This window comes from Phalacrocorax aristotelis, chromosome 10, assembly GCF_949628215.1.
Source record: "Phalacrocorax aristotelis chromosome 10, bGulAri2.1, whole genome shotgun sequence".
In the NCBI taxonomy this organism is placed as follows: domain Eukaryota; kingdom Metazoa; phylum Chordata; class Aves; order Suliformes; family Phalacrocoracidae; genus Phalacrocorax; species Phalacrocorax aristotelis.
Window position 1 is genome coordinate 26,665,500 of NC_134285.1, and position 23,393 is coordinate 26,688,892.

Genomic DNA, 23,393 nt, shown 5'->3' on the forward strand with positions numbered 1-23,393 from the left:
AGCACAGTCCGTGGCATGTAACGCAGATGCATATCTGTCTGCGTAGCTGGGGAAGTGATTCTGGCGTATGCGTTTGTGCCTTGACAGGTGGGAGTATTTAAGTGACACGTGCAGTATGGTTCCTGCATTTGGGAGGTTGTTCAAGACAACTGAGGAGCAAACTCTGGCTTTGTCTGGAGGGCTGGCTTGCTGGTATGGCTCTCTGGGGAGCAGGTCCTCAGCAATTGGCCATGACTGACTGTGCAGGGCCAAGGTTATTTGATGTCTGTAGCATGCTGGTGCCCTTGCAAAGGGGTATCTGTGCCATCTATTTAAAGAGAGCTGGGAATTTAAGAAGTCAGTGTGGTTCTAGCTTAGACTTCAGGGTTTTAGGGCTCTTTGGGGGCTTTAGAACTCCCAGAGCTTCTCTGCAGTGCCTGTCACCATAATTTCCATCTCCCTGTTGTGACTGCTCCACCCACCCCAAGCTGACCAAACCTCAGGAGTGCATGACCCATAGTTACCAAGCCCCTTGGGCTGCTGTGAGGGAAAATATGTTCTTTATTGTAAAAGCAAGTGTAGGTACCCAGGCCTCTGACGCAAAGCTGTGATGAAGGGCAGTGTAGCCCAGGCAAGAGAGGGCAGAAGTAGATCTGCCACTTCTTGACTTCTTAAGGCTTGTTGGCACTTGTGCTTACTTGTTTTCTGGAGTTAAAACTATGTTGAAAATCCACAATCTCAGGAAATGCCCCAGGCTAGGAAACCTTTTGATACAAGGAGGACCTTTGCAAAACCTCAAAGGGGGGGGGGGAAGTCCCCTGCTTTTCCAGGGGATTTCTGCACTAGGCTTGCCTAAGGTAAGAACCCATTTAATTAATTTCACTTTTCATGTAAATGCAGGACACAACTCAAACACCTGATTTGTGTCCCATGGGAGGGTGGCCGTATCAGTTCTAGCTGTGTGTGCTTGCTTTTGGCCCACATGCCTCCCTTGTTCTCCTTCCCTGCAGGCTGCTGCACTATTTCCGAGGCCGACACCATTTGGAGGAGATTATGTACAATGAGAACATGCGTCGCTCCCAGCTGCTGATGCTGTTTGACAAATTCCGCAGTGTGCTGGTGGTGACCAGCCATGAGGACCCTGTGATTTCAGTTTTTCAGTCTCTCTTAAAGTGACTCTACTGGTAAAGGAAGGGAACCTGCTACACTTGCCATACTGATAGTCTAAAAGATGCCTAAAAAGTAAAGGAGGTGATTTCAATTCCTTCTTGCCATGTGACACAGAGCAGGTTCTCCCTCTCCACACCTCAATTTCCCATCTGCTCCCTGTGGTGATGGCTGAGGCCAGTCTATACGAGGGCTCTGGGGCCTGCCGCAGGACAGCATGTGCTTCCTCACTCCGGCTTCCTGCTGTACCATGTTCACAGCCCTTCCCTGACCCGCTCCCTCCCCGGGGCTTGTGAGAGCAGGCCAAGATGATGTCCACTGCAGTGTTACTGACAGTACTTTACCTTTGGGTGGATGCTGGTGCATCAGAAGTGCTCTCCCAACAACATGACTGCTGGGGTCATGCACCCGCAAGTGCCGTTTGTGAGCAGCCCGTCCCCCACGCCAGAGCACACATGGCCTCTGCTCAAGGGCAGACTGGAGCTGGCCCGGCTTTCAGGGAAACATCTCTGGGTGCTGAAGAATTCTGTTTGATCATCGTTATCTGGCAGCAGTGAGGACATAAGTAGGAAGGCAAAGTATCACAAGTAAACAGCTTCATGAATGAGAATGACTTGCTCACTGTGTTCCAGCTTATTATTTCCTCTCCCCAGTGTCCTTTAGTAATAAGCATCCATTGGAGCATGACTCTTACCAACCAGCCTATAGGTCTGTGGGTTTTCAGGGATTCCAATTTTCACTGGGAGTGGGGAGCTTGGTTGTTGAGCGGGACTGAAATGAGCTGGCCAGGCTGCTAGTGTGTGGCCATACTCGTTCCGCACAGCCAGAGGCTGGTGCTAAGGGCACTCAGACTTGTCCCCCAGGGCTTGTTTTGTTCCTCCATTTCTCCTTTCTGCAGGAATGGCTGTAGCTGCAGGGAACCAGCCTGGGATAAAGCTATCCAGCTAAAAAACAAGATACAGGTCTTTACGTGGCTGTGTTTCCTCATCCAGTTCAGGACTGCTCCTCCACCTGTGCCAGGGCTAGAATGAGAGGTGACAGCCCTGTTTCTGGGGACAGCAGGAGCTTGTGCCAGCTCACCCCGGCCTGTGTGAGGCCACTGTTCCCCACAGCTGCTTGATACTCTGTGCTGTGTACTCAGGGAAGGCAGGGGAGGCTTTCATGTCCGTGGTGGCAGCTTCCAGGGGTGGGTGTTGTTGAAAGACTTGTCAGGCTCCTCCTTAAGGCCTTCCCTTATACCACACACACAAGCTGGAGTTTTTCCCAGAGTTGCAGGCTTTTGCAGAGCAGCTTCACTTGCCCACACAAACTGAGTGAAACGGTGAGCTTTATATAAGTTACCTACCACCAGCATGGCAGAGTCATGCGGGGGGAGCCCGGTGTCTGCAGCGCACCAGATAATTGATGATAGCCACTTACTCACAGTCCCTTTGGCGAGCCTTCCCCCGCAGCTGCAAGCAGGGATGTTACAGAAGCGCAAAAGCAATATCTGACCCAAAAATCAGATCAGCATTGCTATAAGGTCCCAGTCCCAGGCAGCCCCCAGCAACTGCATCTCAAGGTGAGCTACTGAGGTCAGTATAACAAGGGCTGTTGAGAAAGGGCCAAACAAGATTTTTTTCATGTGATGGGGACAAGGGTTTTTAAAAACTTGAGCTTTTTTCTTGCATATGAACCCTAAGGTGAGGGTGTACGTGTGTGCCCCTGTGACCCTTCAAACTGCCAGCATGGCTGCAGGTTCCGCCTCAAATCCTAGAGGTTTTCCCCCACTGTACGTTGTGGCAGGCTGCAGCACTGCAGAAATCTCAGCATCCGTGCTTTCTCTGTGTTGGTTCACACACTGGTAAGTTTTGAACTGGTCTCAAAGGCAGCTGGGAAAAACAAAAAACGTTCTCTCAGCTGGACGTTATAGACTGGTATAGGTTGGGTGGGGTCTCTGAAGGTATTTTGTCCAAACCCCTGCTCAAAGAAAATGTGTTAGATCAGGGCACTCAGGAGCTTGTCCAGCAGAGGTTTGAATGGCCCTCAGCTGCTCTGGGCGCCTGTTCCAGTGTTTGACCACCCTCACGGTGAAAACTTTTTTCCACACAGGTAACGACAATTTCCTGTTTTCCAGCTTGTTCCCTTTGCCTCTCATCCTGTCTGACAGAAGCCTGGCTCAGTTGTCTTTACACCCTCCCATGAGGTAGCTGTAGACAACAGTAAGATCCATCTTTTACCTCCTCTTCTCCAAGCTCTCATCCTTCCAGTCAGCTGTGCTGCCATCCAGTCTTCCAACTGTCCCCCTGCAGCAACCAAGTGATGGCCTCTGCTGGGGGCCAGCAGCACTGGGAGCAGCGCAGCAGGTCAGGGCTGTGACCCTTCACCCCTCATCCACTTTAATTAAGTAGCCGTTAACATCCAAAACCCACCTCAGTTCTGCCTGGGAAACCCACACCAGTCTGCCCCACAAATAAAATTCTACCATACCCCATTCATTGTAGTAAAGTACATTTATTGTTAAAAACCTCCAAGCCACTATGCCTGCTCCAGCTGCTGCCATGACATAGCTTAAGGCCAGGATACAGAGCACAGCTCAAGTCCTGATCAGTGGCACACTTGCAAGACTCATCAGCTGCAAGAGAAGTGTCCCATTGCTTCCATCTCTCCCTCTGTTTTCTTGTCTACAACACTCACAAATTTGTTCCCTCGTAAATAAAACCTGAGAGGTTTTTGTGCCCACTCTCCCCTGTTGCCAATACCAATCCTTGTTGTAGCTACCATGTCCTGCTCCCCTGGTAGGTCGTGTCCAGGTACCATCCAGATGGCTGCATCCTGAGTCAGGTCCCTTTGGTCAAAAGCCTTATCGATCCCAAATGCTTGGCAGAGCTTGGAGGGCCCGTTACACAGCTGCCAGTCCTTCAGCAGCTTTGTGGGTCCTTTTCTTGAAGCACTGCGCAGCTCTCTCATTGCATCCAAACCCTGAAGAGGTTCCAAAGAACGAAGTAACACTGCAGCCCCTTCCCCTGTGCAGAACAAGAATCACGTGTTAGTACAGGCTTGTTCATCAAGAACATCTCAGCTTCCAGCCCCACCACACCAGCAGGAGCGCTTCAGCTCTGAGCCTGTGGCTCAGCTTAACCTGATGGAGCAGGGAATTGCCTGCAGCACCCAGCCACAGGGGCTGTCCTTCAAGTGCCAGGCTCTGGAGTCAGCCACTAACCCGTGGTCAGCATGCTCCCTTCCCTCTTTTGAACGTCCAGTGTCTCATAGCTCTGTGTCCATTATTCATCAGTGCCAACTTGCTCTTCCCTAGCCCCACCTCTCGATGTTACTAAGTCTAGCTACTGCTCCAAGGCTTGCCAGAGGGCAAGAGGTTTTTCTTATGTCAGCATAATGTTCAGGAATAAATACACATATGGTTCAGTTTTGGCATAGCTATCCAAAGCTGCTCCCAAACCCAGTGGATTTATAATAAACTCTCGATTACAAGAACTCCAGCTAACAAAGGAGAGGAAGAATGAGTCTGGATGTTGCCAGCAGAAAGACACAGCCTGCAGAGTTAGGCTGAACAAAGAGAAACCTGGGAAGGAGCTGCAAGTACTGGGGGAAGCTGCTGTCTGTGCTGCTGCTGAGGGAGCCCTGGCTGCAGGTGTTACCAATTCAAACACCCACTCAGAGGTGTAACAGCAGCTGGGATGACCATGGCTTTGAGTAACTGCATGGCTACAATGGCAAGCAATCCAAACCAGGGAAGGTTGTAAGCCAGGGAAGCTCTCACAGACAGGGACCTGGGGCAGGATGGGGCTGCACCATATCTGGCTGTGGGATGCACAGCCCTGGGAACATCACTTCAGCAGAGAAGACCTTTCTATGACAAGAAGTGAAGAAAACCGACAGATTCTCTTATCAAATGTGATTTGCCACCCTGCCAGGAGCCTTAGGGAACTCCAGCTCCCCACAGCTGTTGTGATCAGCTGCCTTCCCTGATTTTGGTGACAGCAAAGCAAAGGTGCAGCTCTGAGCACAGACATTTCCCTGTGACGAGGATCTCCAGCTTAAGTGGGACATAAACACTTCCTGGGTATTTTCCACTGGACAGCAAGGAAGGTCTTATCCTGACCTTCAGTGGGCGAGGACAGAGCCTGGTGAAGTGGTTTGTGTGCTGCCCCACACAGCACCCCTTGTGCTGGGGCCACCCACAAGCATTCCTCTCCGCCAGCATCTGTGTGCTCAGTGATGCTGCTCTGTAAGAATCCCCTCTTCCTCTCCAGCCTCAAACATCTGGAGCCACACTCCTGCCTGGCAAAGGTTTTTTTATTTTTGTAGGCATTGACAGATCCCTAAGGACCTGCGATTTCCAAAAATAGAATCGCTCTCATATTTTGTACAAATCCCACACTAAATTACCCTCCTGGGCTTCCAACTGAGCCTGTCAACTGAGGGCCTGATTTCTGGCTTGTGTGAGGTATGCCTCTTGCCCTGAACCTGCTCAGAGCCCCCAGTGCCCTCAGTACAGCTCAGTGAAATCAACAGACTTATTCCCAACAGCTGTCAGCAATCTGTTCCCAGGCACTCCCTTCTGGCAGCCGAAAGTTGCTTCCCTGTACTCGGTGATTTAGAGCTCAAAGGTCATTTTAGATTTTTAAGAACATGCTCCATGTCCTAATTCTGCTTTTCAGCCATGCGCAAAGAAATACCCTTCACCTCGGGATGCTGCCTCACTCGCCAGGAATAACTGTGGGATTCTGAGCAATCATCAGTTACACTATTTACCTTCATCCATCACAAATGCAAGTGGAAACTGTGGTTAGACTTGAATCGAACCGAGTCCTTGGGAGTTCATGTTAAGACAGGCAAGCACTCAGAGAAACTGCAGGTGCTCCCAGAGCATCTGCAGATCCATGGCAGGGGGCATCTGGCATTTCTGGCTGCTCTTTGCGCATTTCCACCAGAAAGTTTTCACACCCTTCCTAGCTGCATGCAACACCAACCCTGCTCTCTGCTCCAAGCCAGCAGACCCTGAATGTGAGAGCAACGCCAAAGAGCTTTGGGAAGAAGTGGGGACAGCAGGCAGGATAAGAGTGCAGGACATAGTGATGAGCTACTGCCTTCTCTGCTCCTATCTGTCCCCTGGGCTGATGTTCGGGTCTTCCTGAGCATACCTGCATATCAGAAGTTTTACTAACTACTAAAGAGTAGCTGAATCCTTCTGGCTCATCTCCTGCCTGCCAGAGTGCTTCAGCGTGCCCACCTTCCTCCCTCTCTGCAGCCTGCAGCAGTTTGCTCTCAGGGGTCATCTTGCTTCAGCATGTGCCTGACATGATACGGCTGCTGACACACCACCAGCAGCAGTGCCACTCCAGAGATGCTGAATATCTACCTCCCATGCCTAAGAGTCACTCCACATAATGAGTAGCATTCAATGTGAAAAGCTGAGAGCTAACAATGAAGCAGGGGCCAACTCTCTCCCTAAGCAGCTAGAAGTCATAAAACGATAGGGAAGTCCCACACTCCCACTGTGCAGCTTGCTGCTCCTTCTCTGGAACAGCTCCAGCTCTCATTCTTGGAAACAGCTCTTGGCCACTGGAGAGAAGAAAATTTTCTCTCTCCACCCTTCTGGCTCACTGTGCGCGAAACACTTCCTTCAAAGGTCTAGTCTAGGATCCAAAAGTTAGAGGGAAGTCCACACAGTGTGACCCCTGGGCCTGGGCAGAGCATCACTGTGATCTCGATTTTACAAGCTGTTCTTTCAGATCTGGCGGCAAAATGCACACATTGGCAAATTCCAGAGAAACAAATCACAGCAAAGTCAGAGAGAGGCTTTTGATTGCATTTCCCCTCTTCCTGAAGTGAAAGAAGCCCAACATCCCTCTTAACCTAGGGAAAGCTCCTTGTACTAAGGTTATTTTGCTGCTCAGGATATACTATAGGATTCATGCACACTGAAAGACACTGGTTATATTTTTTCTATAACCTCTTCTTCCTGATTCATCTATGACTTCTCCAAAAAAATAATGTACTGATGCCTGCCACAGCTTCAGGCAGTAGTGGTATTTGACCCAGTGAAGCGAAATCCCATACGATGAAGCTTTATCTCAGTGATGTGCACAAAGATTTCCCCTTCCTCAGTGACAAAAAAATACTTAAGCCTACCCTTCAACTCATTGTGGTTTTATGAACGCAACAATACAGTCAAGTGAACTCAACTGAACCCACTAACAGCCGTGATGTCTTGCCCCAGCAAAGTAGCAAAACGACAGGCTACAGCTGAAGTGCTGCTGATGATCGCTGACAGCATCAGGTGGGGCTGGGAACATACTGCTGAGGACACTGCAGAAGTGGTGGCTCTCAAGGTAAAGTCTATGTTTTTGTAGCCTCTCTACCAAGCTCCCCTCCTCCCAGCAGAGCTCTGCTGGTGACACCTTTTCCTATCCTGCAGTGAGACTGCTGAGCCTGAAGTCTAGCACAAGCCAAATATAGAAAACAGAAGAAACGGTTTATTCCACCTGGTATTAGAACATACAATGCTGCAAGGTTACACACCAAAACAAGGAGAGCTCTGAAGAGCCAGGGTCTCATGAGCCAAACACCCCATCCTTGACCAGCCAAGCAAAGGGGAGCAAGTACAAGCAGCATATAAAGCTTTGCACATCTTGTATAGGCCTCACATCCTGAGCTGATTAAGGACCAAGAAGGCTCCAACATGATTCAAGTCAATGTTAAACTACTTTTTAAAACAAAGTATGCTGTAACAGTCCAATCCATGCTGCTTGCCTGGTCCCAACAGCACATGTCTGGGACAGCCCTGTGCAGCGTCTGTGCCAAGAAGGTAGCAAAACACAGGCAACACAGGGACAGTGCAGCACTCTGATGTCTCTCCAGTAAAGAGGATGGCTGCTTTCATTAACCTAGCAGCTCCAAATCAGCTCTACGGTCACTTGGTTCAAGAGCCTGAGAAGCAGCAGGACAGCAGTCACTGTCAGTACTTAAGAGGATATACTGGTTCTCTGAACTGCTTGCCTTCCTCCCACAAGGATCCTGTAATTTAAGCAGCACAAGGACTTGCCTACACTACAAAACTAGATAGTTTAAGCCAGCTAAGAATTTGTTTGTGATAGTTTGTGCTAACTTTAATAAACCACCTAAAACCACACTAGAACTCAGTTAAATCTATGTGCTTGTTCCAACAGTCTCCAGAAATACATGCTTTGTTAAAAAGCATATAATTGCATGAGTATTTTGATGCAAACCACTTGACGGCCAAACAGAAACATCTTTCAAGAGCCATCTGGCAAATCTCTAGAACTGATTTCTACTGAGACTGGCCTCAAGTTTTCCCCTAATTATGTCATTCAGTATGAACTTCACTAACATACATCCAGGTTGAAATTGAAATGGGTTAAGGCAGGGTCAATCTGTGTGTGTTTGAAGACACCAAGGAACCGCCAAAGACCTTTCCCCATCTCCGCTGCTCCAATGTGTGGCAGCGATGCCATACATTATTCCCAGCTACTCATATAAAGCAAGTCGGTCTGCTCTTCTGAAATCTGTGTGCACATCTAGACTTGTTCTGCTCCTCCCCTCCATCTACAGAAAGGTATTAACAAAACTGGAAGAGATTCAGGGACAGGCAACCTGGATGATCAAAGTTATGGGCTAGCTTTGGAGCAAGAGCCTAAGGAAGGAATATCTAAGTAGACCAGAAACCTTCAGCTTGGAAGATGGTTGAGGAAGGGATATGAAAGATCCCAGGAGGCAGATGATGATACATAGGAATAGATTCAATCACCCTGTGTTCTCCACTGTTTAATTCTTGGTGCTCTGCAGCTTTGCACTGCCAAAATCCAAGAAAAGAGTGATGCAGCTCTGGGACATCACTGGAGATGTGCCCTTTGAAAAGGAAAAGCGTTTAGCGTTCTCTCAGTAATTTGTGTTCAGTCTTTCCAAGTGGCACCTTCAGAAATATGTTCATATTCCTTTTATAATCTCCTGGTCAGTCACTCAGGTTTTCGCAGCATTCTCAGAGAGACCCTGAAGTACTTGGATATTTTGCATGAAATTCCCTGCACAAAAGATGATGAAACTGGTTACATCAGAAGCTCATGCTGTAAGCAGTGCGTGGTCTGTGCTAAGAGGGACAGGGCTATGGCACAACAGATTTTTTTTTTTTTTGACAGTTGTTTCCTTGTGTTTTATGCACAGCCACAGCCAGATTCAGAACAAAGTATCCAAGATCTGTCCCATACCCAGAAAATGAAATGTTTTTGCTGTCCACCCAGGTGCACAAGTACTACCATGAAATACTACTTCCTCAATCCTTTCATCAGACTAAATGACAGGCAGCTTCTCCATCTATGTTCAGATGGAAAAAGCATCTCAGGTACGATTCGTCCTCAGATTCTTTCTTTCAACACATCTGCACGTGGGCAAATACACTGAAGGAGTAAATCTTTCTTATGTGGATGCATCTGTGATACACAACGTGCACAGCCATGCTATTTGCTTCACTGCATTCCTGACAGCTGTGCTTGGTGTCAGCATAGCTGCATGTATGACAGGCTAATGGAGGTTAAATTTGTAACAAAAAATCCAACTAGATCCATCACAACAACAAGCTCTTTTACTGATTTGCTACAGAACTACATGCAGATATATAAGGGAAAATTTCCCAGAAGTATAAATTTCAAATAAATCTTTCTAGAATTCAAAGGCTAAGCATTTTTGTTTTAATAAAAATTATTATTCTTAATATTTCAAACACTAAGAATCCCATTTGGAATAGAGAACCAGTCTGCTTTCATTATATGAACAGCTTTGGCAGGGACAAGGTAATGAAATTCACATGTGTTCATCCACCAGACACCAGACCTCCATCTAGACAGACAGGCTCTTCCCCCATACTATAACCTGGCACTGTTTTTCTGCTTGGCTCCTGTCCAAAGGCCAAAACTTGAGGATTAATGGTCACTGTTACAACATTTGCTTTCCACTTGAGAATATACAGGCAGTGGGGTTTTTTTAAATGATATCTTTGAAATGGCAAAAAAGAAAAGAGATTATTTTTGAGATTTTTTTCTAACAAAATGAGTATTTAACTAAGAAATACCTGCTGCCATTTCAAGGTGTCTAATTAACCAATAGCTTTATTGCAAGGCAAACACTGTCGTTCTTACAGAAAAGAAAAAACCTGAAGTTTCAGAAGTAACGCTTGCATGTTAAGAGGAGCTGTGGAAGGAGAGTCTCAGTAAAATCCAGAATCATTTGATTAGGGGTTGATTATATTGTCCTGAGAATAATAACAGAAGATTGAAGATTCTATAACCGTCTGGGTATTTTGGCTTGGGTTTTTTTGTTTTGTTTGTTTTAAGATACAGCAAAGCAGCTAAAATGCTCCTGCAGTGACTCCTTGCTTAAGCTTAGGACATCTCAGACCTTTTTGTTTTCTTGAACATTTACAGCCCCTGAAGATAAAGGTAGGAGACAGAAGAGTTTCTTGTCATGACAACAGACACCAAGATTTAGGCTGTCAATAGACTGCAAATTTACTTCTACATCACTTTTGAGGAACAAAGTTCACTGAATCACATGAGCAAGGCAGCATCCCACATCATCAAAGCTGAAAGCTCCATCTTATCAAGATTCTTCTTCAGTCCTTAGTCTTTATTTCTGTGCCTGAACAGCTCCTACAGCTCACAGCTCGGACCAAAACCCCACTGTGCAGCCGGAGATGAGCCCTGCTTGAAATATTGAAAGTTGATACGCTACCTGTCCACAGTTACACACTGTTCACAATGGCAAAACCCAGGTCCCAAGGAAAGACTGTGACAGCAAGTCACTGACTTCACAGCGCCCAAAGGGAGCTCACAAGTGACTGAAACACAACATGCGTAGCTTGAAATATCAGCCCCATGCTATAGGCGTTAAAACTCTTTCAGCCTGAACTTACCTTGGCTGGAAACATTCACGCAGAAATAAATCCCGTAGATCTGATACACATACAGAGTTCCCGGTTTCATGAACATTGCTGCATTTCGCTGAGTTTGCTTCCCGCCTTTCGAGTGGGAAGCTTCATCTTCCCCACCCAGATAAGCTTCTGTTTCAACAATCCTCCCCCAGAGTTCTCTGCCATCAGGAAGTTTGCGAACTAAAATCTGAAAGAGGGGTCAGAGTGTATCAGTTAGCAACCCTCTGTACAAAATATCCAGAGCACAAGAGCTGTAGAAACAAAGCAATTGGAAAAAAGGACCTGATGGTGCTACATACTCCCCTCTCCATCTAGCAGTCCAGTCTGTAAGCTAACATGAACTTTTTCAGCTTCTACTGTCCAGGCCACAGCCCAGTACAGGAAGTTCCTACCTGTCATTCAACCCACAAAATGTCTAGATGTGGCAGCATCATACAGAACCAATTTATGATCTTACATACAATAAAGCCCACAGAGTGGCTTTTCTGGTTTTCTGTATTCTCCACCCCAGTCCACCATGTTTAAGGCAAAAAACACCACCAGTATCAACGCTGAAGCATCATGAATTCATATTCTTTACATCAGAAGAAATAGGACAGCGGCACAATTAAATAACTGATATGATTAGATAGTCTCTCTCCATAGAGATGTTTCAAACAAGTCCTAGTCCCTAACCATATTGATAATCATGACCAGAGTGAGCATCAATGCTATTTCTGTATTTTCTGCACCACAGAGAGGGGCAGTGCAGGAGAGCTGGGAGCTGGCTTCAGGCAGACAATAACAGATCTTTGTTATTACAATATGTTCCTTGCTGCTGGTACCTCCTTAAATAAAACAAAGCAGATGTGGGATGGGGTGGGGGAGAACTACAACAGTGAAAAGAATATCTTTAAAAATAAAACAATCACTACATTTCGTACAAAGTTTTTTGTCGTTCAACCTGAGTTCTAAATTTCTTATTTTACTTAATGGGCATTTAAGAAATACTGCGGCATAGTCTCATTTAGGCAACAGCTATCAGTTTAATTATACTACATTCGGTGCTTCCATATTTGAAAACCAGCCGTTCAAAAATTATCTTCAAGAAACACAGCTTAATTCCTAACAGACGTTTGTGCTGCATTGCTAATGCAGTTATTGACCTGATCTAGTATGGATGCTCCAGAAGCCAGTTTCAAATGTTGCAACTCCATCCAGCATATCAAGGTTTCCCTACAACACTTCTCAAATTATTGAAAACAATCAGTTTATTATATTTATGAAGAATACAGTGACTTCAGAAAAGCACTGGTGTTTAGCAATGGCCTGTAACACCCCAAAAGCACACCTGTGTGGCCACATTTCTCTTTCGATATGATGAAATGCAATGGTCAGGTTATGATTTTAAAAGCATGTCAGCATCTTCCTGACTCTTCAGACACACAGATATTCACACTTAGAGTTTAAAAATGGTGATCATTCACAGTGTCTTACAGTAAACTATTTTATAGAGGTGTTTATTTCTCACTGAGGATATATCTTGGTGTTATGACAGTTCATTTTGAGAAGCCATTTATTGCACGTATGTTCTGGGTTATTTCTTTGTTTCTAAGGACTCAAGTATTACATTTAAGGTAAGCAATATTAATATACCAGGCACCTCCAAAAATTGGTAGAATGAAAATAATGAATGACATATTAATTTACCATCCTAGTTACAATTCTAAGAAAATGAGAAAATAGATCGGGTCATGAGACACTAGGGGTAATACTTTAAAGAAAATCTAAAATTAACATAGAAGTTGCCTGGCTTGTAATTCTAGGCCAAAATAGGGAAAGTATAGAATTAGGACTAAAATATCATCTGACTGGGGTAATGGAATGCATAAGGATGTTGGAGTCATTAAGACAAAAAAATGCATCAGTACTGGCCAACTTCAGGTATCCTCATATAGACCAAGTAAGTATCACAGTAGGACAGGACACAGATTTTTTTTTAAGGCACCATCAAATGCTTTGCAGAGTGCGTAAATCAGGAATCTCACAAGAAACGACTAAACTCTCAAAGTGATCCTGAGCAAAATACAAAGTCTTTTCCAAAGACATATCCCTCAGAAACAATTTTGTATCGTAACCTGAAATATAAAGTTCAGTGTCCTTCCACAAGCATTAAGGTCCAAAAATAATCTACCAGAGTTCTGCTTACCAGCAAAAAGGGGAAACTACATAAAGTGACGAAGCTTGTTAGGAAGAACTTAAAAGAGGCAGCCAAAGGTTAAAGCTGGAAAGGCAAGCCTCTAGCAGGATGTCTATAAAGACAGCAAACAGACGTGACATATCAGAGAGAGGTTAAGACAGACAAAAAAAAAAAAAACAGCAGGGTTAAAAAGAGCAAAGGCGTCAATTACAGGCAAGACAATATCCTTAGCGAATAAAAAAAAAAAAAAAAAAAGCTAGACACGGCAAAACAGGCCAAAACCAACAGTTTGTGGAACAAATTCCTCAAATTATCTGAACCAATGAAAACCCAGAAAGTCTGTTCACCCTACAGACAATAAAGGTATAAAAAACAACTGAGAAGATAAGCCCATAGCAGTGAAACTAAAATACACATTCTGCAATTGCATTTAGGAGGTCCCAGACTGGTACTTTTTACAGGGAAAACACTGGAGGAACTCCCTCCCATGGGAACAGCAGGGGAGTATTTTGAAGGACTCACTAAACAGAAGTTTAACCGCCCCTGCTCTGATTTCCAAAGGCTTTCAATAGGTCCAAAGATTCCTCAAAGTTTCTACAATGGGATAAGGGAGAAGGTCCTTTCATGAACTGGCTTGAAAACTCAGAAACAAAAGGTAGGAATTGCAGTTTTCAGAGTGAAGAGAGTTTAAATGTGGGGCTGTGGAGTCCTAAACGTCTCCACACTAGGGCCTGTGCTGCCTTGTGTATTTGTATTAATAACCTCAGAAAGGTGACTGTTATCAGAGAGCTCGCCAAGTGTACTGACAACGTCAAGTTATTCAGAAGAGCAAAAATAAAAGCAGGTAGCATGAGGTAAAACGTTCAAAGCACACAGGGCAGCATAAAGCAACGTACCAAGCAGCCTGCTGAACTTGCAGATAAGAATGCAATATTCAAGTACACTCCGACGTGGATACTGCTCAAGAAAGGGCAAGGGCCTGCCATGCTATTAGTATCACAAGACAGTAAAATGGAGGTAGAGGAGGTGGTGTTGCTGACTGCAGAGCATTACTTTCCACTGGGCTAAGCAAGAGCCAAAACCAAATAAAGCAATACCTGAAAGGTAAATAATGGGCCTGAAACAACCTTCAAACCTCAAACAGCAAAGTATATTTCAGTAAACCAGAAAAAATGGAAAAAACTCCACAAAAAAAGAATTCTGAAATGTGACAGTAAACTAAACTTGAAAAATTACTCCTCTGTCTTTATCCAAAATAGATCTGTCTACCAGTCTTTAAATTCCACTGAACTGAACAAGAGAAGGAATGGGAGCTGTATTCCTAAAATAGCAAAGCCCTGGAGTCAAATGGGGAAAAAAAAAAAATAATAATAAAAAAAATTCCATTCTTTGACACACTGTTATATGTCTTACCTGTCCCAGGAAGGACTTGGCCAGACTAACACAAGGCTGGTTGAAAAAATCTGCTTCTAGCTGTGAAGAATTTTTTTTCTCTATTGCAAAATACTTGCTGCTTTTTGAAGAAGAATCCCCATCAGGCGTAGCATTCAGGTTCTCCAAGGCATCAAAAGGAGGGAAGCTGTTGTTCCTTTGCAGAGTGCTTAATTGAGCTAACAGTTTTCTTTTTCTTGGCATAATTCTAAAAAATTTATAAAAACATAGTTATGAATATAAACCTTATTTAAAAGTAACTCATTTCTACAAACTCTTATGTTTACACATTTCTCCACAACAATGAATCAGAAAGCTATAATTGGACAAACTAAGCAAATGTCAGAAGCAGGTGACAGATCTAGCTGTGTCGACATCAGGCTAGGCAAATATTGGGCTCTACTGATAAGCAAACAGGATACTGCAGTTTGAGTATTCATCTTCTAAGGACTGCAGATAAAAAGCAACTCTGCTCCACTAAGCAGTAAAAATAAGTTTGCTGACTGTTAGGTTAGGCAATTCAGAAATTGAAAACAAAGATGAACCAGTACTATATACTTTTTACCTAGAATGAATGCAATATGTAAGCAGACAGAAAAAAAATGGGAAACAACCGCCTCAAAAATTGTGCTGACTCAGAAAGTCCACAGAAATCGTGTATCAATGACTTTAAACAGTAATGTAAGCAGATCAGAATCTAAAACTCACAGGACACAGAACATTTGAGTTGGGAGATGCCCTATTTACAGTCACAGTGACAAATTTGTTTATCATGCTGTAGAAATGTTTGTGTTAGAACCTCCATAAAATAAGCTTTAAATTCTACTTACCAGAAAGATGAAGAGCAGTCTCTTCCAGTCAACAGTATGTATTTGAGGCAACTACGTACCTGAGATTGTTCTTCTAAGTTTGTCACCAATTTACTACGTGAGCTTCAGGAAGTTAATGTTTCTTTTTCTGTGCCACAGTCCTTATACCTGTTGAACAGGAATAAACTTATTTATTCACTGTATAAAGTGCTTTGAAATAGGCCAAGAGATTTGGAGCTGGAGATCATGATACCAATAGTGCATCATTAGCTCAAACACAAGAACAATTTGCTGTTTTCTGTCAGTCTAGCAAAAGACCAAAAGGCCATCGGTCCAGGAAAATGCCCCAGCTGGGGCATTGCTAGAGATGCTCTTTAACGTTTCTTATGCAAAAGGCTATGAAAAAGGTGGGGAATGAACTTTTCCTATACTGAATACACAAAAAGCTGAAAGCAAACTTTTTAAATGCCCCCATTGGCACCAAATTTGGAAAGTGTCAGCCTCAAAAAAGGACTCTTACAAGAGAATGCAAAGACACCGGGTTTTAGAAGGTGCCTCATCAGTTCTAAAATTCAACCAACCACATGGAGATGTGAGAGAAAAAAGCAAAGGTTCCACATCTTATGTAATTAGAAATGGAGAAAGAATCCTCCATACAGCTGAACCCGCAAGGGAAGCATATACATAATTAAGTAGCTATTGCCACTGATTTTTCACTGTATCATCACCTTTTAAAAATGACTACAGAAAATTTCACCATCAAAAACAATCTTTATCTTGCTCTGATGTTTCTTACAAAGATCCACCAGCAAGTTTCCTTGAACTACACTGAAACAAATTCAGCATTGCTACACTCTGGATGACGACTGCCAATTCCACAACAGCATTACGTTTCACTTCAGAAGAATCCAGACACAAACATATAAAAATAGAAAACAAAACACAACACCAAAACAAAACATTACCATGACCGGCAGAGAGGTAGGAAGTTTAATTTTTTTGTTCTAAACATCTAATTCTTTATTGCAATAATTTAGCGATGTCAGAGGCTTGCCATACAATGGACAGCTCTGTGCCAGATATGCTGCTCTGAACTGTGGCTTTCACCTGGTGGGAACTCTTAAAAATTTTGTCAGAAATAACCAGCCTGCTGCAGACAAAATTGCCTGGGGGCCTTCACAAATGACAGTCCTGTCTAGAAGAAAAGGTGCAAATAGGAAAAAGGGTTGCAGGAAGGAAGGGATGGAGGAAGAACACCTTCTAAAAGATTCAGTCAAAGGAATGCTTCACACTGAAGACAGTACCTCCAGACTTCTCTGACAGTATTAACTGGAACTTCCAGTTCATCAGCCACACATAAAGATGTGCTGAAAACATGACCTATCTGAGTGGAGCATTAACTCATTTGGTAATCTGTGCTCTTATGGAATGCAACATCAGAAACAGGATCCGAGTTGCCTGGCACCTACTGCATTTCCAATTAATTAATTCTTAAAAGCTGCAAGGGCTTTCATGTAAATGTTATACCGACAGCCTTAGGGCACTTGTAATTTCATTGCTATGGGCTGATCCTACACAGATCTCAGCATCTCCGACTCTCATTAGAAATAGCAGTAGGAAACTGCCTTATAGTCATGAGAAATAGGTCACATATGGGAATGTGAATGCTTTAAAAGCAAAAATGCAGAATGAGGGGACTCCAATGCCACCTCAGAAAGGCAGAAAAAAGCCAATCTCCCAATCTCCCCTTTGTCTCCCTGCTTGTTCATACCAAGATAAGAAACATAAAACTCTATGCCTCAAAGCCTATCTACACTTTCTATAAAGGATGTTGCTTGTATATTCAAATCCCTTCTGGCCTATGAAAAAGCACACTGTATAAGACAGTACATACCAAGTAGCTAAGCCCTACGTATTTGGGAAGTAAGAGACACCATCTCTCCACATGTAAGTCTACAGACAAATCCTGCAACTCTTCATTTCTATCTAGATTTTCTTGCTTCTATAGTAACGAAATTCTACTTCTATGCCTCAAATACAAATCAGCTGTGGGTTTAATAGCTTTTTACTAATCCTGTTGTAACCAAACTAGCTACAAGTTGTTAAGCACATATGCCTACATATGCACAAAAAAAGTATGGAAGTCAGAAAAAGAAGATCAAGAGCTGAGTAAGTCTGCAGAAGTGCCTAAAGTGTTCACGGCTGCTGGGCTAGTCTGGGAAAGCGTTTAGGGACTCTGCAAGCCAGAATCAGAAAGATACTGAAAATCTGTGTAAAATACAGCTCAGCAGCAGATACACCCTGTAGTCAAGGCACAACTCAGTCTACACAGGCTTCTTTAATCCTTCTAATAAGAGAATAAGATCACATTTGCAGGCATTTCCTTATGTATTCAATGAGCTTTCACTAAAAGGAGGTTTAAAAAAAACCACAACCCACCAGTAATTTGCATGTACCTGCAGCTGCAAAGTTTTCCTCACGCACATGTATCCTTCTGATAGCATGATTAAAAAGTGTACATAAGAACACATTGCCACTTCTGGAGAGACAACTCCTCATACAAATTCCCGAAGTCATACAGATTTTATGTGGGAATATATGAACTGTCAATACTGGATCAGACCAAAGGACACATCTCCCTGTATCCTGCTGTCCAGCACAGGTCAGAAGCAGGACCTAGGGAAGAACAGAATAAGCACACAGCGCCTCTCCACATACCCTCCACATCTCTAGACCGGAACCTTCTGAACCAGGTGCAGTTTCTGTGGACTTAGTAACAGTGAGCCTATGCAGTCTTCCCTGAGCCTGTGTAAAACTACCCAAACCGAAACTGTACTGATGAAGAAAACTTCACAGAATTAATAATTTCGGCTCCAAAAACTCACTTGTTTTATGTGTGAAATTTGGTCTGCTCCCCACCCATATGAATCAGTTTACATTTGCAACTCATCACCATCAGCCCTCTTTACCACCTCAAATAATATAAAGCCAGCTGGAAACATTGTTTTTCCAGGTCATTTACAAAACATCCCTGCAGCACTCCGATGGCGACCTCTGGCCACCACTATGGCTGCCCATTTACTCACATCCTCTTTCCTATCTTTGCACCAACTGTTTGTTTATGACAGGGAACTCCCTTATTAGCTCAGGGGCTGCTCAGGTGGGGGCTCCCATTTAAAAGCTTCCTGAAATCTAAGTACAGACTGTAAGTCAGACCTCTCAACATGCTTATTTAGACCTTCAGAGAATTCCAACATTTTTTTAAGGCATGACTTTTCATTACAAAAGCCGCATTGGCTCTTCCCCACTATATGACATTTATGCAGGTGTCCAATTATTATACCTTGCTATATTTTCTGTTAATTCAGTTGGTAGCGGTCAATCTTCCTGGTCTGCAGCCCACAGATTTCCCCTACAACTCTCTTTAAAAAGTAGTGACGCATTTGCTGCCCGCTTTCAGTGAGAAGGGAGAGACCATCATTAGCAGCACTATCCCTGAGGGCTTCATCTGGTTCAGCACCTTGTTCCTGCCTGTTGTCTGTTTGTTCCATAATTTCTTACACAGACACTTCATTTTAAGCCAGATCCTTCAATGAGTTCTCAGCAAAAAGGATTTCCAACCACCTTTCCTGTCTAGTTTAACCTATTTACAACCAGGAGCAAGTTAGTAATGTATAGCTTCCTGGACAACAGTGTGAGAAGCAGGCAAAAAAACCCCAAACAAACCAAACCTTCTTGAATGAAGAGTGCAGGCGGGAGCTAATATACCATAACTAAATATATTAAGTCAATCTCTCTGCAGATAGACTTTGACACTACGTGCAATCCTACTAATACCTCAAAAGTATGGCAAAATGAATGGTTTTGCTCACCTTACTGAATGCTGGGTACACCATTTCCTGCCAGATGTTCTTGCAAGTCCAATTCTTGCTCCTACTACCTACTGGACATCTCAAGCTTTTCAGAATGAAAACTTACTCATCCTTCTGTAAAGAAACAAGGAAGATGGAAATGAGGGAGAGCAATAAAAGTAATAAAAAGCCCAAAAAGTCTTCACAGCAATATTATGCTCCATTTTGTTTGACTCAAACCATTTTGTTTTATTCTGTTCCCCCCTACCACCCAACATTCTAGCTGCTATTCTTAACTGAGTGCCAGACTTGCATATTAAATGAAAGTAAACAAGTTAAATATAATACTGGCAATGGATGTCAGCTAGCTCAGCCTCCTGAGATTTGAGTTAACCAAGTCAGTGTTTCGTTAGGCAAGGCAGCATTTAGAGAGGTCGCAAACGATCAGGAAATGGACAAAAGCATTCCAAGTCATCTCCAGTTCAGGTTTTTTCTTTACATCTGTATTATTTGTATCAAATATATGTTGGGTATATTAGGCTAATCATCCAAGAGCTAGAACTCTTTTTTTTTCCACCTATATGACATATTGAGAACACTGAAAATGCTATGTAAGGGGACACAGAACTTGTTACACTCAAGTCTTAGGCACCCACCCTATAAAATGACCATAGAAAACACATTCCTTCCTCAATCTTAATATTGGCCAAGAAACACCTTAGTTCAGGCATGGGGGTTTGACTCAACGACCAAAGATGTTTCACAAAAGCCTTCATTAATGCACTGACAAAAAAGAAAACTTACAACTCAAATGCTCAAACATCTAAGCAATATCCACAAAGTTCCACTTAAGAGTTCCTGTTCAAGTACCAGTAACTTAAAGACTGGGAAGAAAAGCATAAGCAGCAAAGACACAAGGATTTACCTTCAAAAGGATCCTGGAGCTGCTCTCTGCCTGAGCATGGAAGCCGAAGGTTCTCACACCTCCTCCTGTGAAGTCAACCCTAGGTTCAGGCTCAGAGAAAGGACCTGCTACACACCCAGTTTTACAAAGGAGGACTGCATGAAGTCATACGAGAAGTATTTGAGAGAAAGAGATTATTTCCTCCAGATTTCAGGCCAAGCTACTCAAAGAAAGGCCTTAGCATTCACACTTTGTGCAAAGAACCTGAGCTTACCAGCAAAACCATGGGGAGGGAATCAGCTACGCTTCGCAATCAGCCATGACACAGGCTCAGTAACACCTAAGGTGCTGCTCAAGGTGATTAAATTGGGGCCAATTCAATGCACATGCTGTAAGCTTTAGCAAAAACGTCTGTTTCTTCTGTTTTCAACAAGAGGAAAGGCTTGTCCTACATTTAGCAATTCAGGATTAATCTGTACAGTACATCCGTGTTAGAGAGACACTAGTTGTGTGCACTTTGCATTGCATTACCAGACACCGTTAAATGGTTATAGTAAGAAAACAGAACACTGGTTCAAAGCCTTAACAGATGATGGCCTACAGATCATACAGGTAAATGCAGGTGAAGATAAATAGCTGATTTTCAAAACACTAGAACAAAGCCTTCATGCCCTATATAAGCAAAGAAGGATGTGAGGAGAGAGGACAATTTCCCGCACAGCTTTGGATAACATGCTGTATGTGACAATAGCTTGTTAATGACAAGTGAAACAAAACATTTCTGGTGATATAACAGAGGAACAAAACCAGAAGTCTCTTCTATAAAAAGATGCTTCCAGGAAACCAGTAAATCACTGCTGACTGTAGAGGCTGCAAAAATCTGAGACAGACACAGATTTGAACCAGAAGACCGCAAAGGCGCTCAGGCCACGGTAGCCTAGTTTCTACCATGGCAATTTTATTTAGAAAAGCCTCCATTTTTCAAAACAGGTTTGCAGCACATTTCCATAGAGTGGGTATTTCTCCTATAGGGTCCAAACCATACCACTTTTGTAGCATATCTGTACAGCAGCTGCTCCTTCAGCATTTAACTGTGAAATCACTCTTCCCCCAAAATCTCTACAGCATCCGTTACCAATTCTGTACTCTGTTTACTTAGTTATGTATGAAAATGCCAGAGGACCCTCTGCAGACCAGACAGTGACACGGGAGCTAGGAAACGACAGTACAGCCTTATTCAAAGTGCATTTGTACACGTGTTTAACCAGCTGATCACATGCCTCTTTCCCCAGGGGTCTGAACTGTATTCAGAAAATGGGGATGTTACCTTTTTCTTCGTGTTTGTTACATAGTCTTTGCAATATCTTTGATTCACAACACATATAGTTTTTATTGAGTTAGAAAGGGTCATTTCCACACACAGGCTTACTACACTGCAATAAACACCACCGGTAGCCAGGAAGGCAGTGTGAGACCCCTCGCAGCTTTTTCTACTAGATACCAGGGAAGGATTTACGACTTCTGCTGGTGAAGTCTTTCCATGCGCAGACGGTTAATGTGGCAATAACAAGACTTTACACGTACACCGCTTTTACGAAGTAACTAGCACGCCCGTGTTTTTAAAGGGAGCCAGGCCTCGGGGCAGCAGCGCCGGGCCGGGGCTCCAGCGAGGGAAGGCAGCGGCCTCGCAGCTCCCCCGGGGCGGTCCCGGTACCGGCCACCGCGCTCGGCCTGGTCAGGCCCGGCCGGCCTTGCCGAGCGCGGCGGGCGGTACCGAAGCCGCGGGCGGTCCCAGGCCTCGTAGCCCGCCGTTTGCAGCCGGAGCTCCCTCACCCCGCCCAGGACAGCCCAGCCCGCCCCGGCCCCACCGCACACGCACCTGCCGGAGCCGAAGCCCGAGCCCGACGCCGCCAGCCGCCTTCCCGCCTCGGCCGGGCCGCGGCCTGTAGCCGCCGCGGGAGGGCGCGGACAGGCCCTGCCCGAAGGCCTAGCGGAAGCCGGGAGCTCTCCTTTGGGGCGTGCCCGACGCGGCGTGAGGGGAGGCGGGCCTGAGGCCGGCTCAGTGCCGGCAGAGCTGCACGGGGGCTGTCAGGGGCGTAGAGCCCGCTTTTTACTGACACCTCTATCTGTAGATGGCGGTGGTCCACAATCAAATTGATTTACAGCCTTTTCTCTGAGCTCGCTTGGTCCCTTATCGTAGCCACTGTTCTCTGGAGCCCAGATCCTCTGTAGGCCGTCTTTGAACTCCCCCGGGTTTTTGGCATCTACGCTCACTCATTGCTGTTTCATATTAATAATACTCCGAAAAATACAGGGGTGAATATACGTTCTGGTGGATACGAATGGTCACAAGCTGGCTTTATGGAGACCTGTGTTAAATATTCCCTGAGTTCCCCAAGTAACAAGTATCTGGCCAGCACAAAGAATTCTTGGCTTCAGCTTTTAACCAGATGGAGCATGTCATCAAAACAGGGTCAAAATACGATTTTCCTCACAGCTTTCTAGAGACATGCAGTTAGGGCTGTTGATTAATAAGTGTTTATACAGAGGGTATGAGGGAAAGTCTGATGGATCAAAATGGATTTATTCCCATTTGTGTAGTAAGATACTGATTCCCAGCTAGCACTAAGACAGCACCAGCAAGGAGTCAGCTACGCAGAGAAGGAGCACTTAGTGTCTACCCCATTCATAAATTTGTAAGGAAGAAGGGTAAATTACTGACTATAAGTTTAGAAGACATCAACAGCTTTGGAGGTGTAGCCAGGTGTACAAGTGGCTAAGGGTGGCCTTATGAGGCAGAAATGGGCACTAACTGTCCGGTGGTAAGCTCAAGTGTGAGAAAGCTGGACAAAAGGTTTTGACATTCCTGTAAACCCTGAACAGAACCCAGAATTTCCAAATTTTACTACTGCTGTTTAATAAGAAGATGTACAAAAATCCCCAAACCAACCATGAATGGAACAAATTCAGAGTCTGTTACACAGTATTCATTCTTTCTGACTATGAAGAAACAGCTAATGTACTTTGGAACCCAAAGCAACACCAAGAATGCACTTTAAAACCCTTAAATCATTTTTGTGAAGCATGATAGTACTGCTACTGTAGTGGTGTAAAAAAGAAAGGGAAG

General features: G+C 44.3%; 2 protein-coding genes across 37 annotated transcripts in view; one reads left to right on the forward strand and one right to left on the reverse strand.

Annotated features, from left to right (window-relative positions):
- Window positions 1-1,756, forward strand: part of NPRL3 (NPR3 like, GATOR1 complex subunit) — a 47,192-nt gene extending 45,436 nt beyond the window's left edge. For all 29 annotated transcript variants that reach the window (XM_075106155.1, XM_075106154.1, XM_075106150.1 and 26 more), the window contains one exon: window positions 990-1,756. In XM_075106155.1, coding sequence (XP_074962256.1) covers window positions 990-1,155 — 166 coding nt within the window. In that variant the 3' untranslated portion in view covers window positions 1,156-1,756. The remainder of the gene's footprint in view (window positions 1-989) is intronic.
- Window positions 1,757-3,619: 1,863 nt separating this feature from the next.
- MPG (N-methylpurine DNA glycosylase) lies at window positions 3,620-22,290 on the reverse strand. 8 transcript variants are annotated; one of them, XM_075106179.1, is made up of 8 exons: window positions 22,146-22,282; window positions 20,288-20,352; window positions 19,384-19,497; window positions 17,968-18,187; window positions 15,533-15,679; window positions 14,685-14,910; window positions 11,075-11,279; window positions 3,620-4,151 (listed from the first exon to the last, which is right to left on the reverse strand). In XM_075106179.1, exons 6-8 carry the CDS (start codon window positions 14,904-14,906, stop codon window positions 3,757-3,759), a joined length of 822 nt encoding a protein of 273 aa, XP_074962280.1. In that variant the 5' UTR covers window positions 14,907-14,910; window positions 15,533-15,679; window positions 17,968-18,187; window positions 19,384-19,497; window positions 20,288-20,352; window positions 22,146-22,282; the 3' UTR covers window positions 3,620-3,756. The 8 variants fall into 8 exon arrangements, with proteins under 8 accessions (XP_074962280.1, XP_074962281.1, XP_074962283.1 ...); XM_075106180.1 differs by having other exon boundaries at window positions 17,951-18,187; XM_075106182.1 differs by having other exon boundaries at window positions 20,288-20,421; window positions 22,146-22,253.
- Between the last annotated feature and the right edge of the window lie 1,103 nt (window positions 22,291-23,393).

Coding starts and splice junctions, on each gene's coding strand:
- MPG (XM_075106178.1), bottom strand. CDS start 14,906: ATGCCAAGAAAAAGAAAACTGTTAGCTCAATTAAGCACTCTGCAAAGG. Junction 11,280..14,684: donor CCAAGTCCTTCCTGGGACAG/GTAAGACATATA, acceptor CCCCTCTTTCAG/ATTTTAGTTCGCAAACTTCC. Junction 4,152..11,074: donor CGTGAATGTTTCCAGCCAAG/GTAAGTTCAGGC, acceptor TGTTCTGCACAG/GGGAAGGGGCTGCAGTGTTA.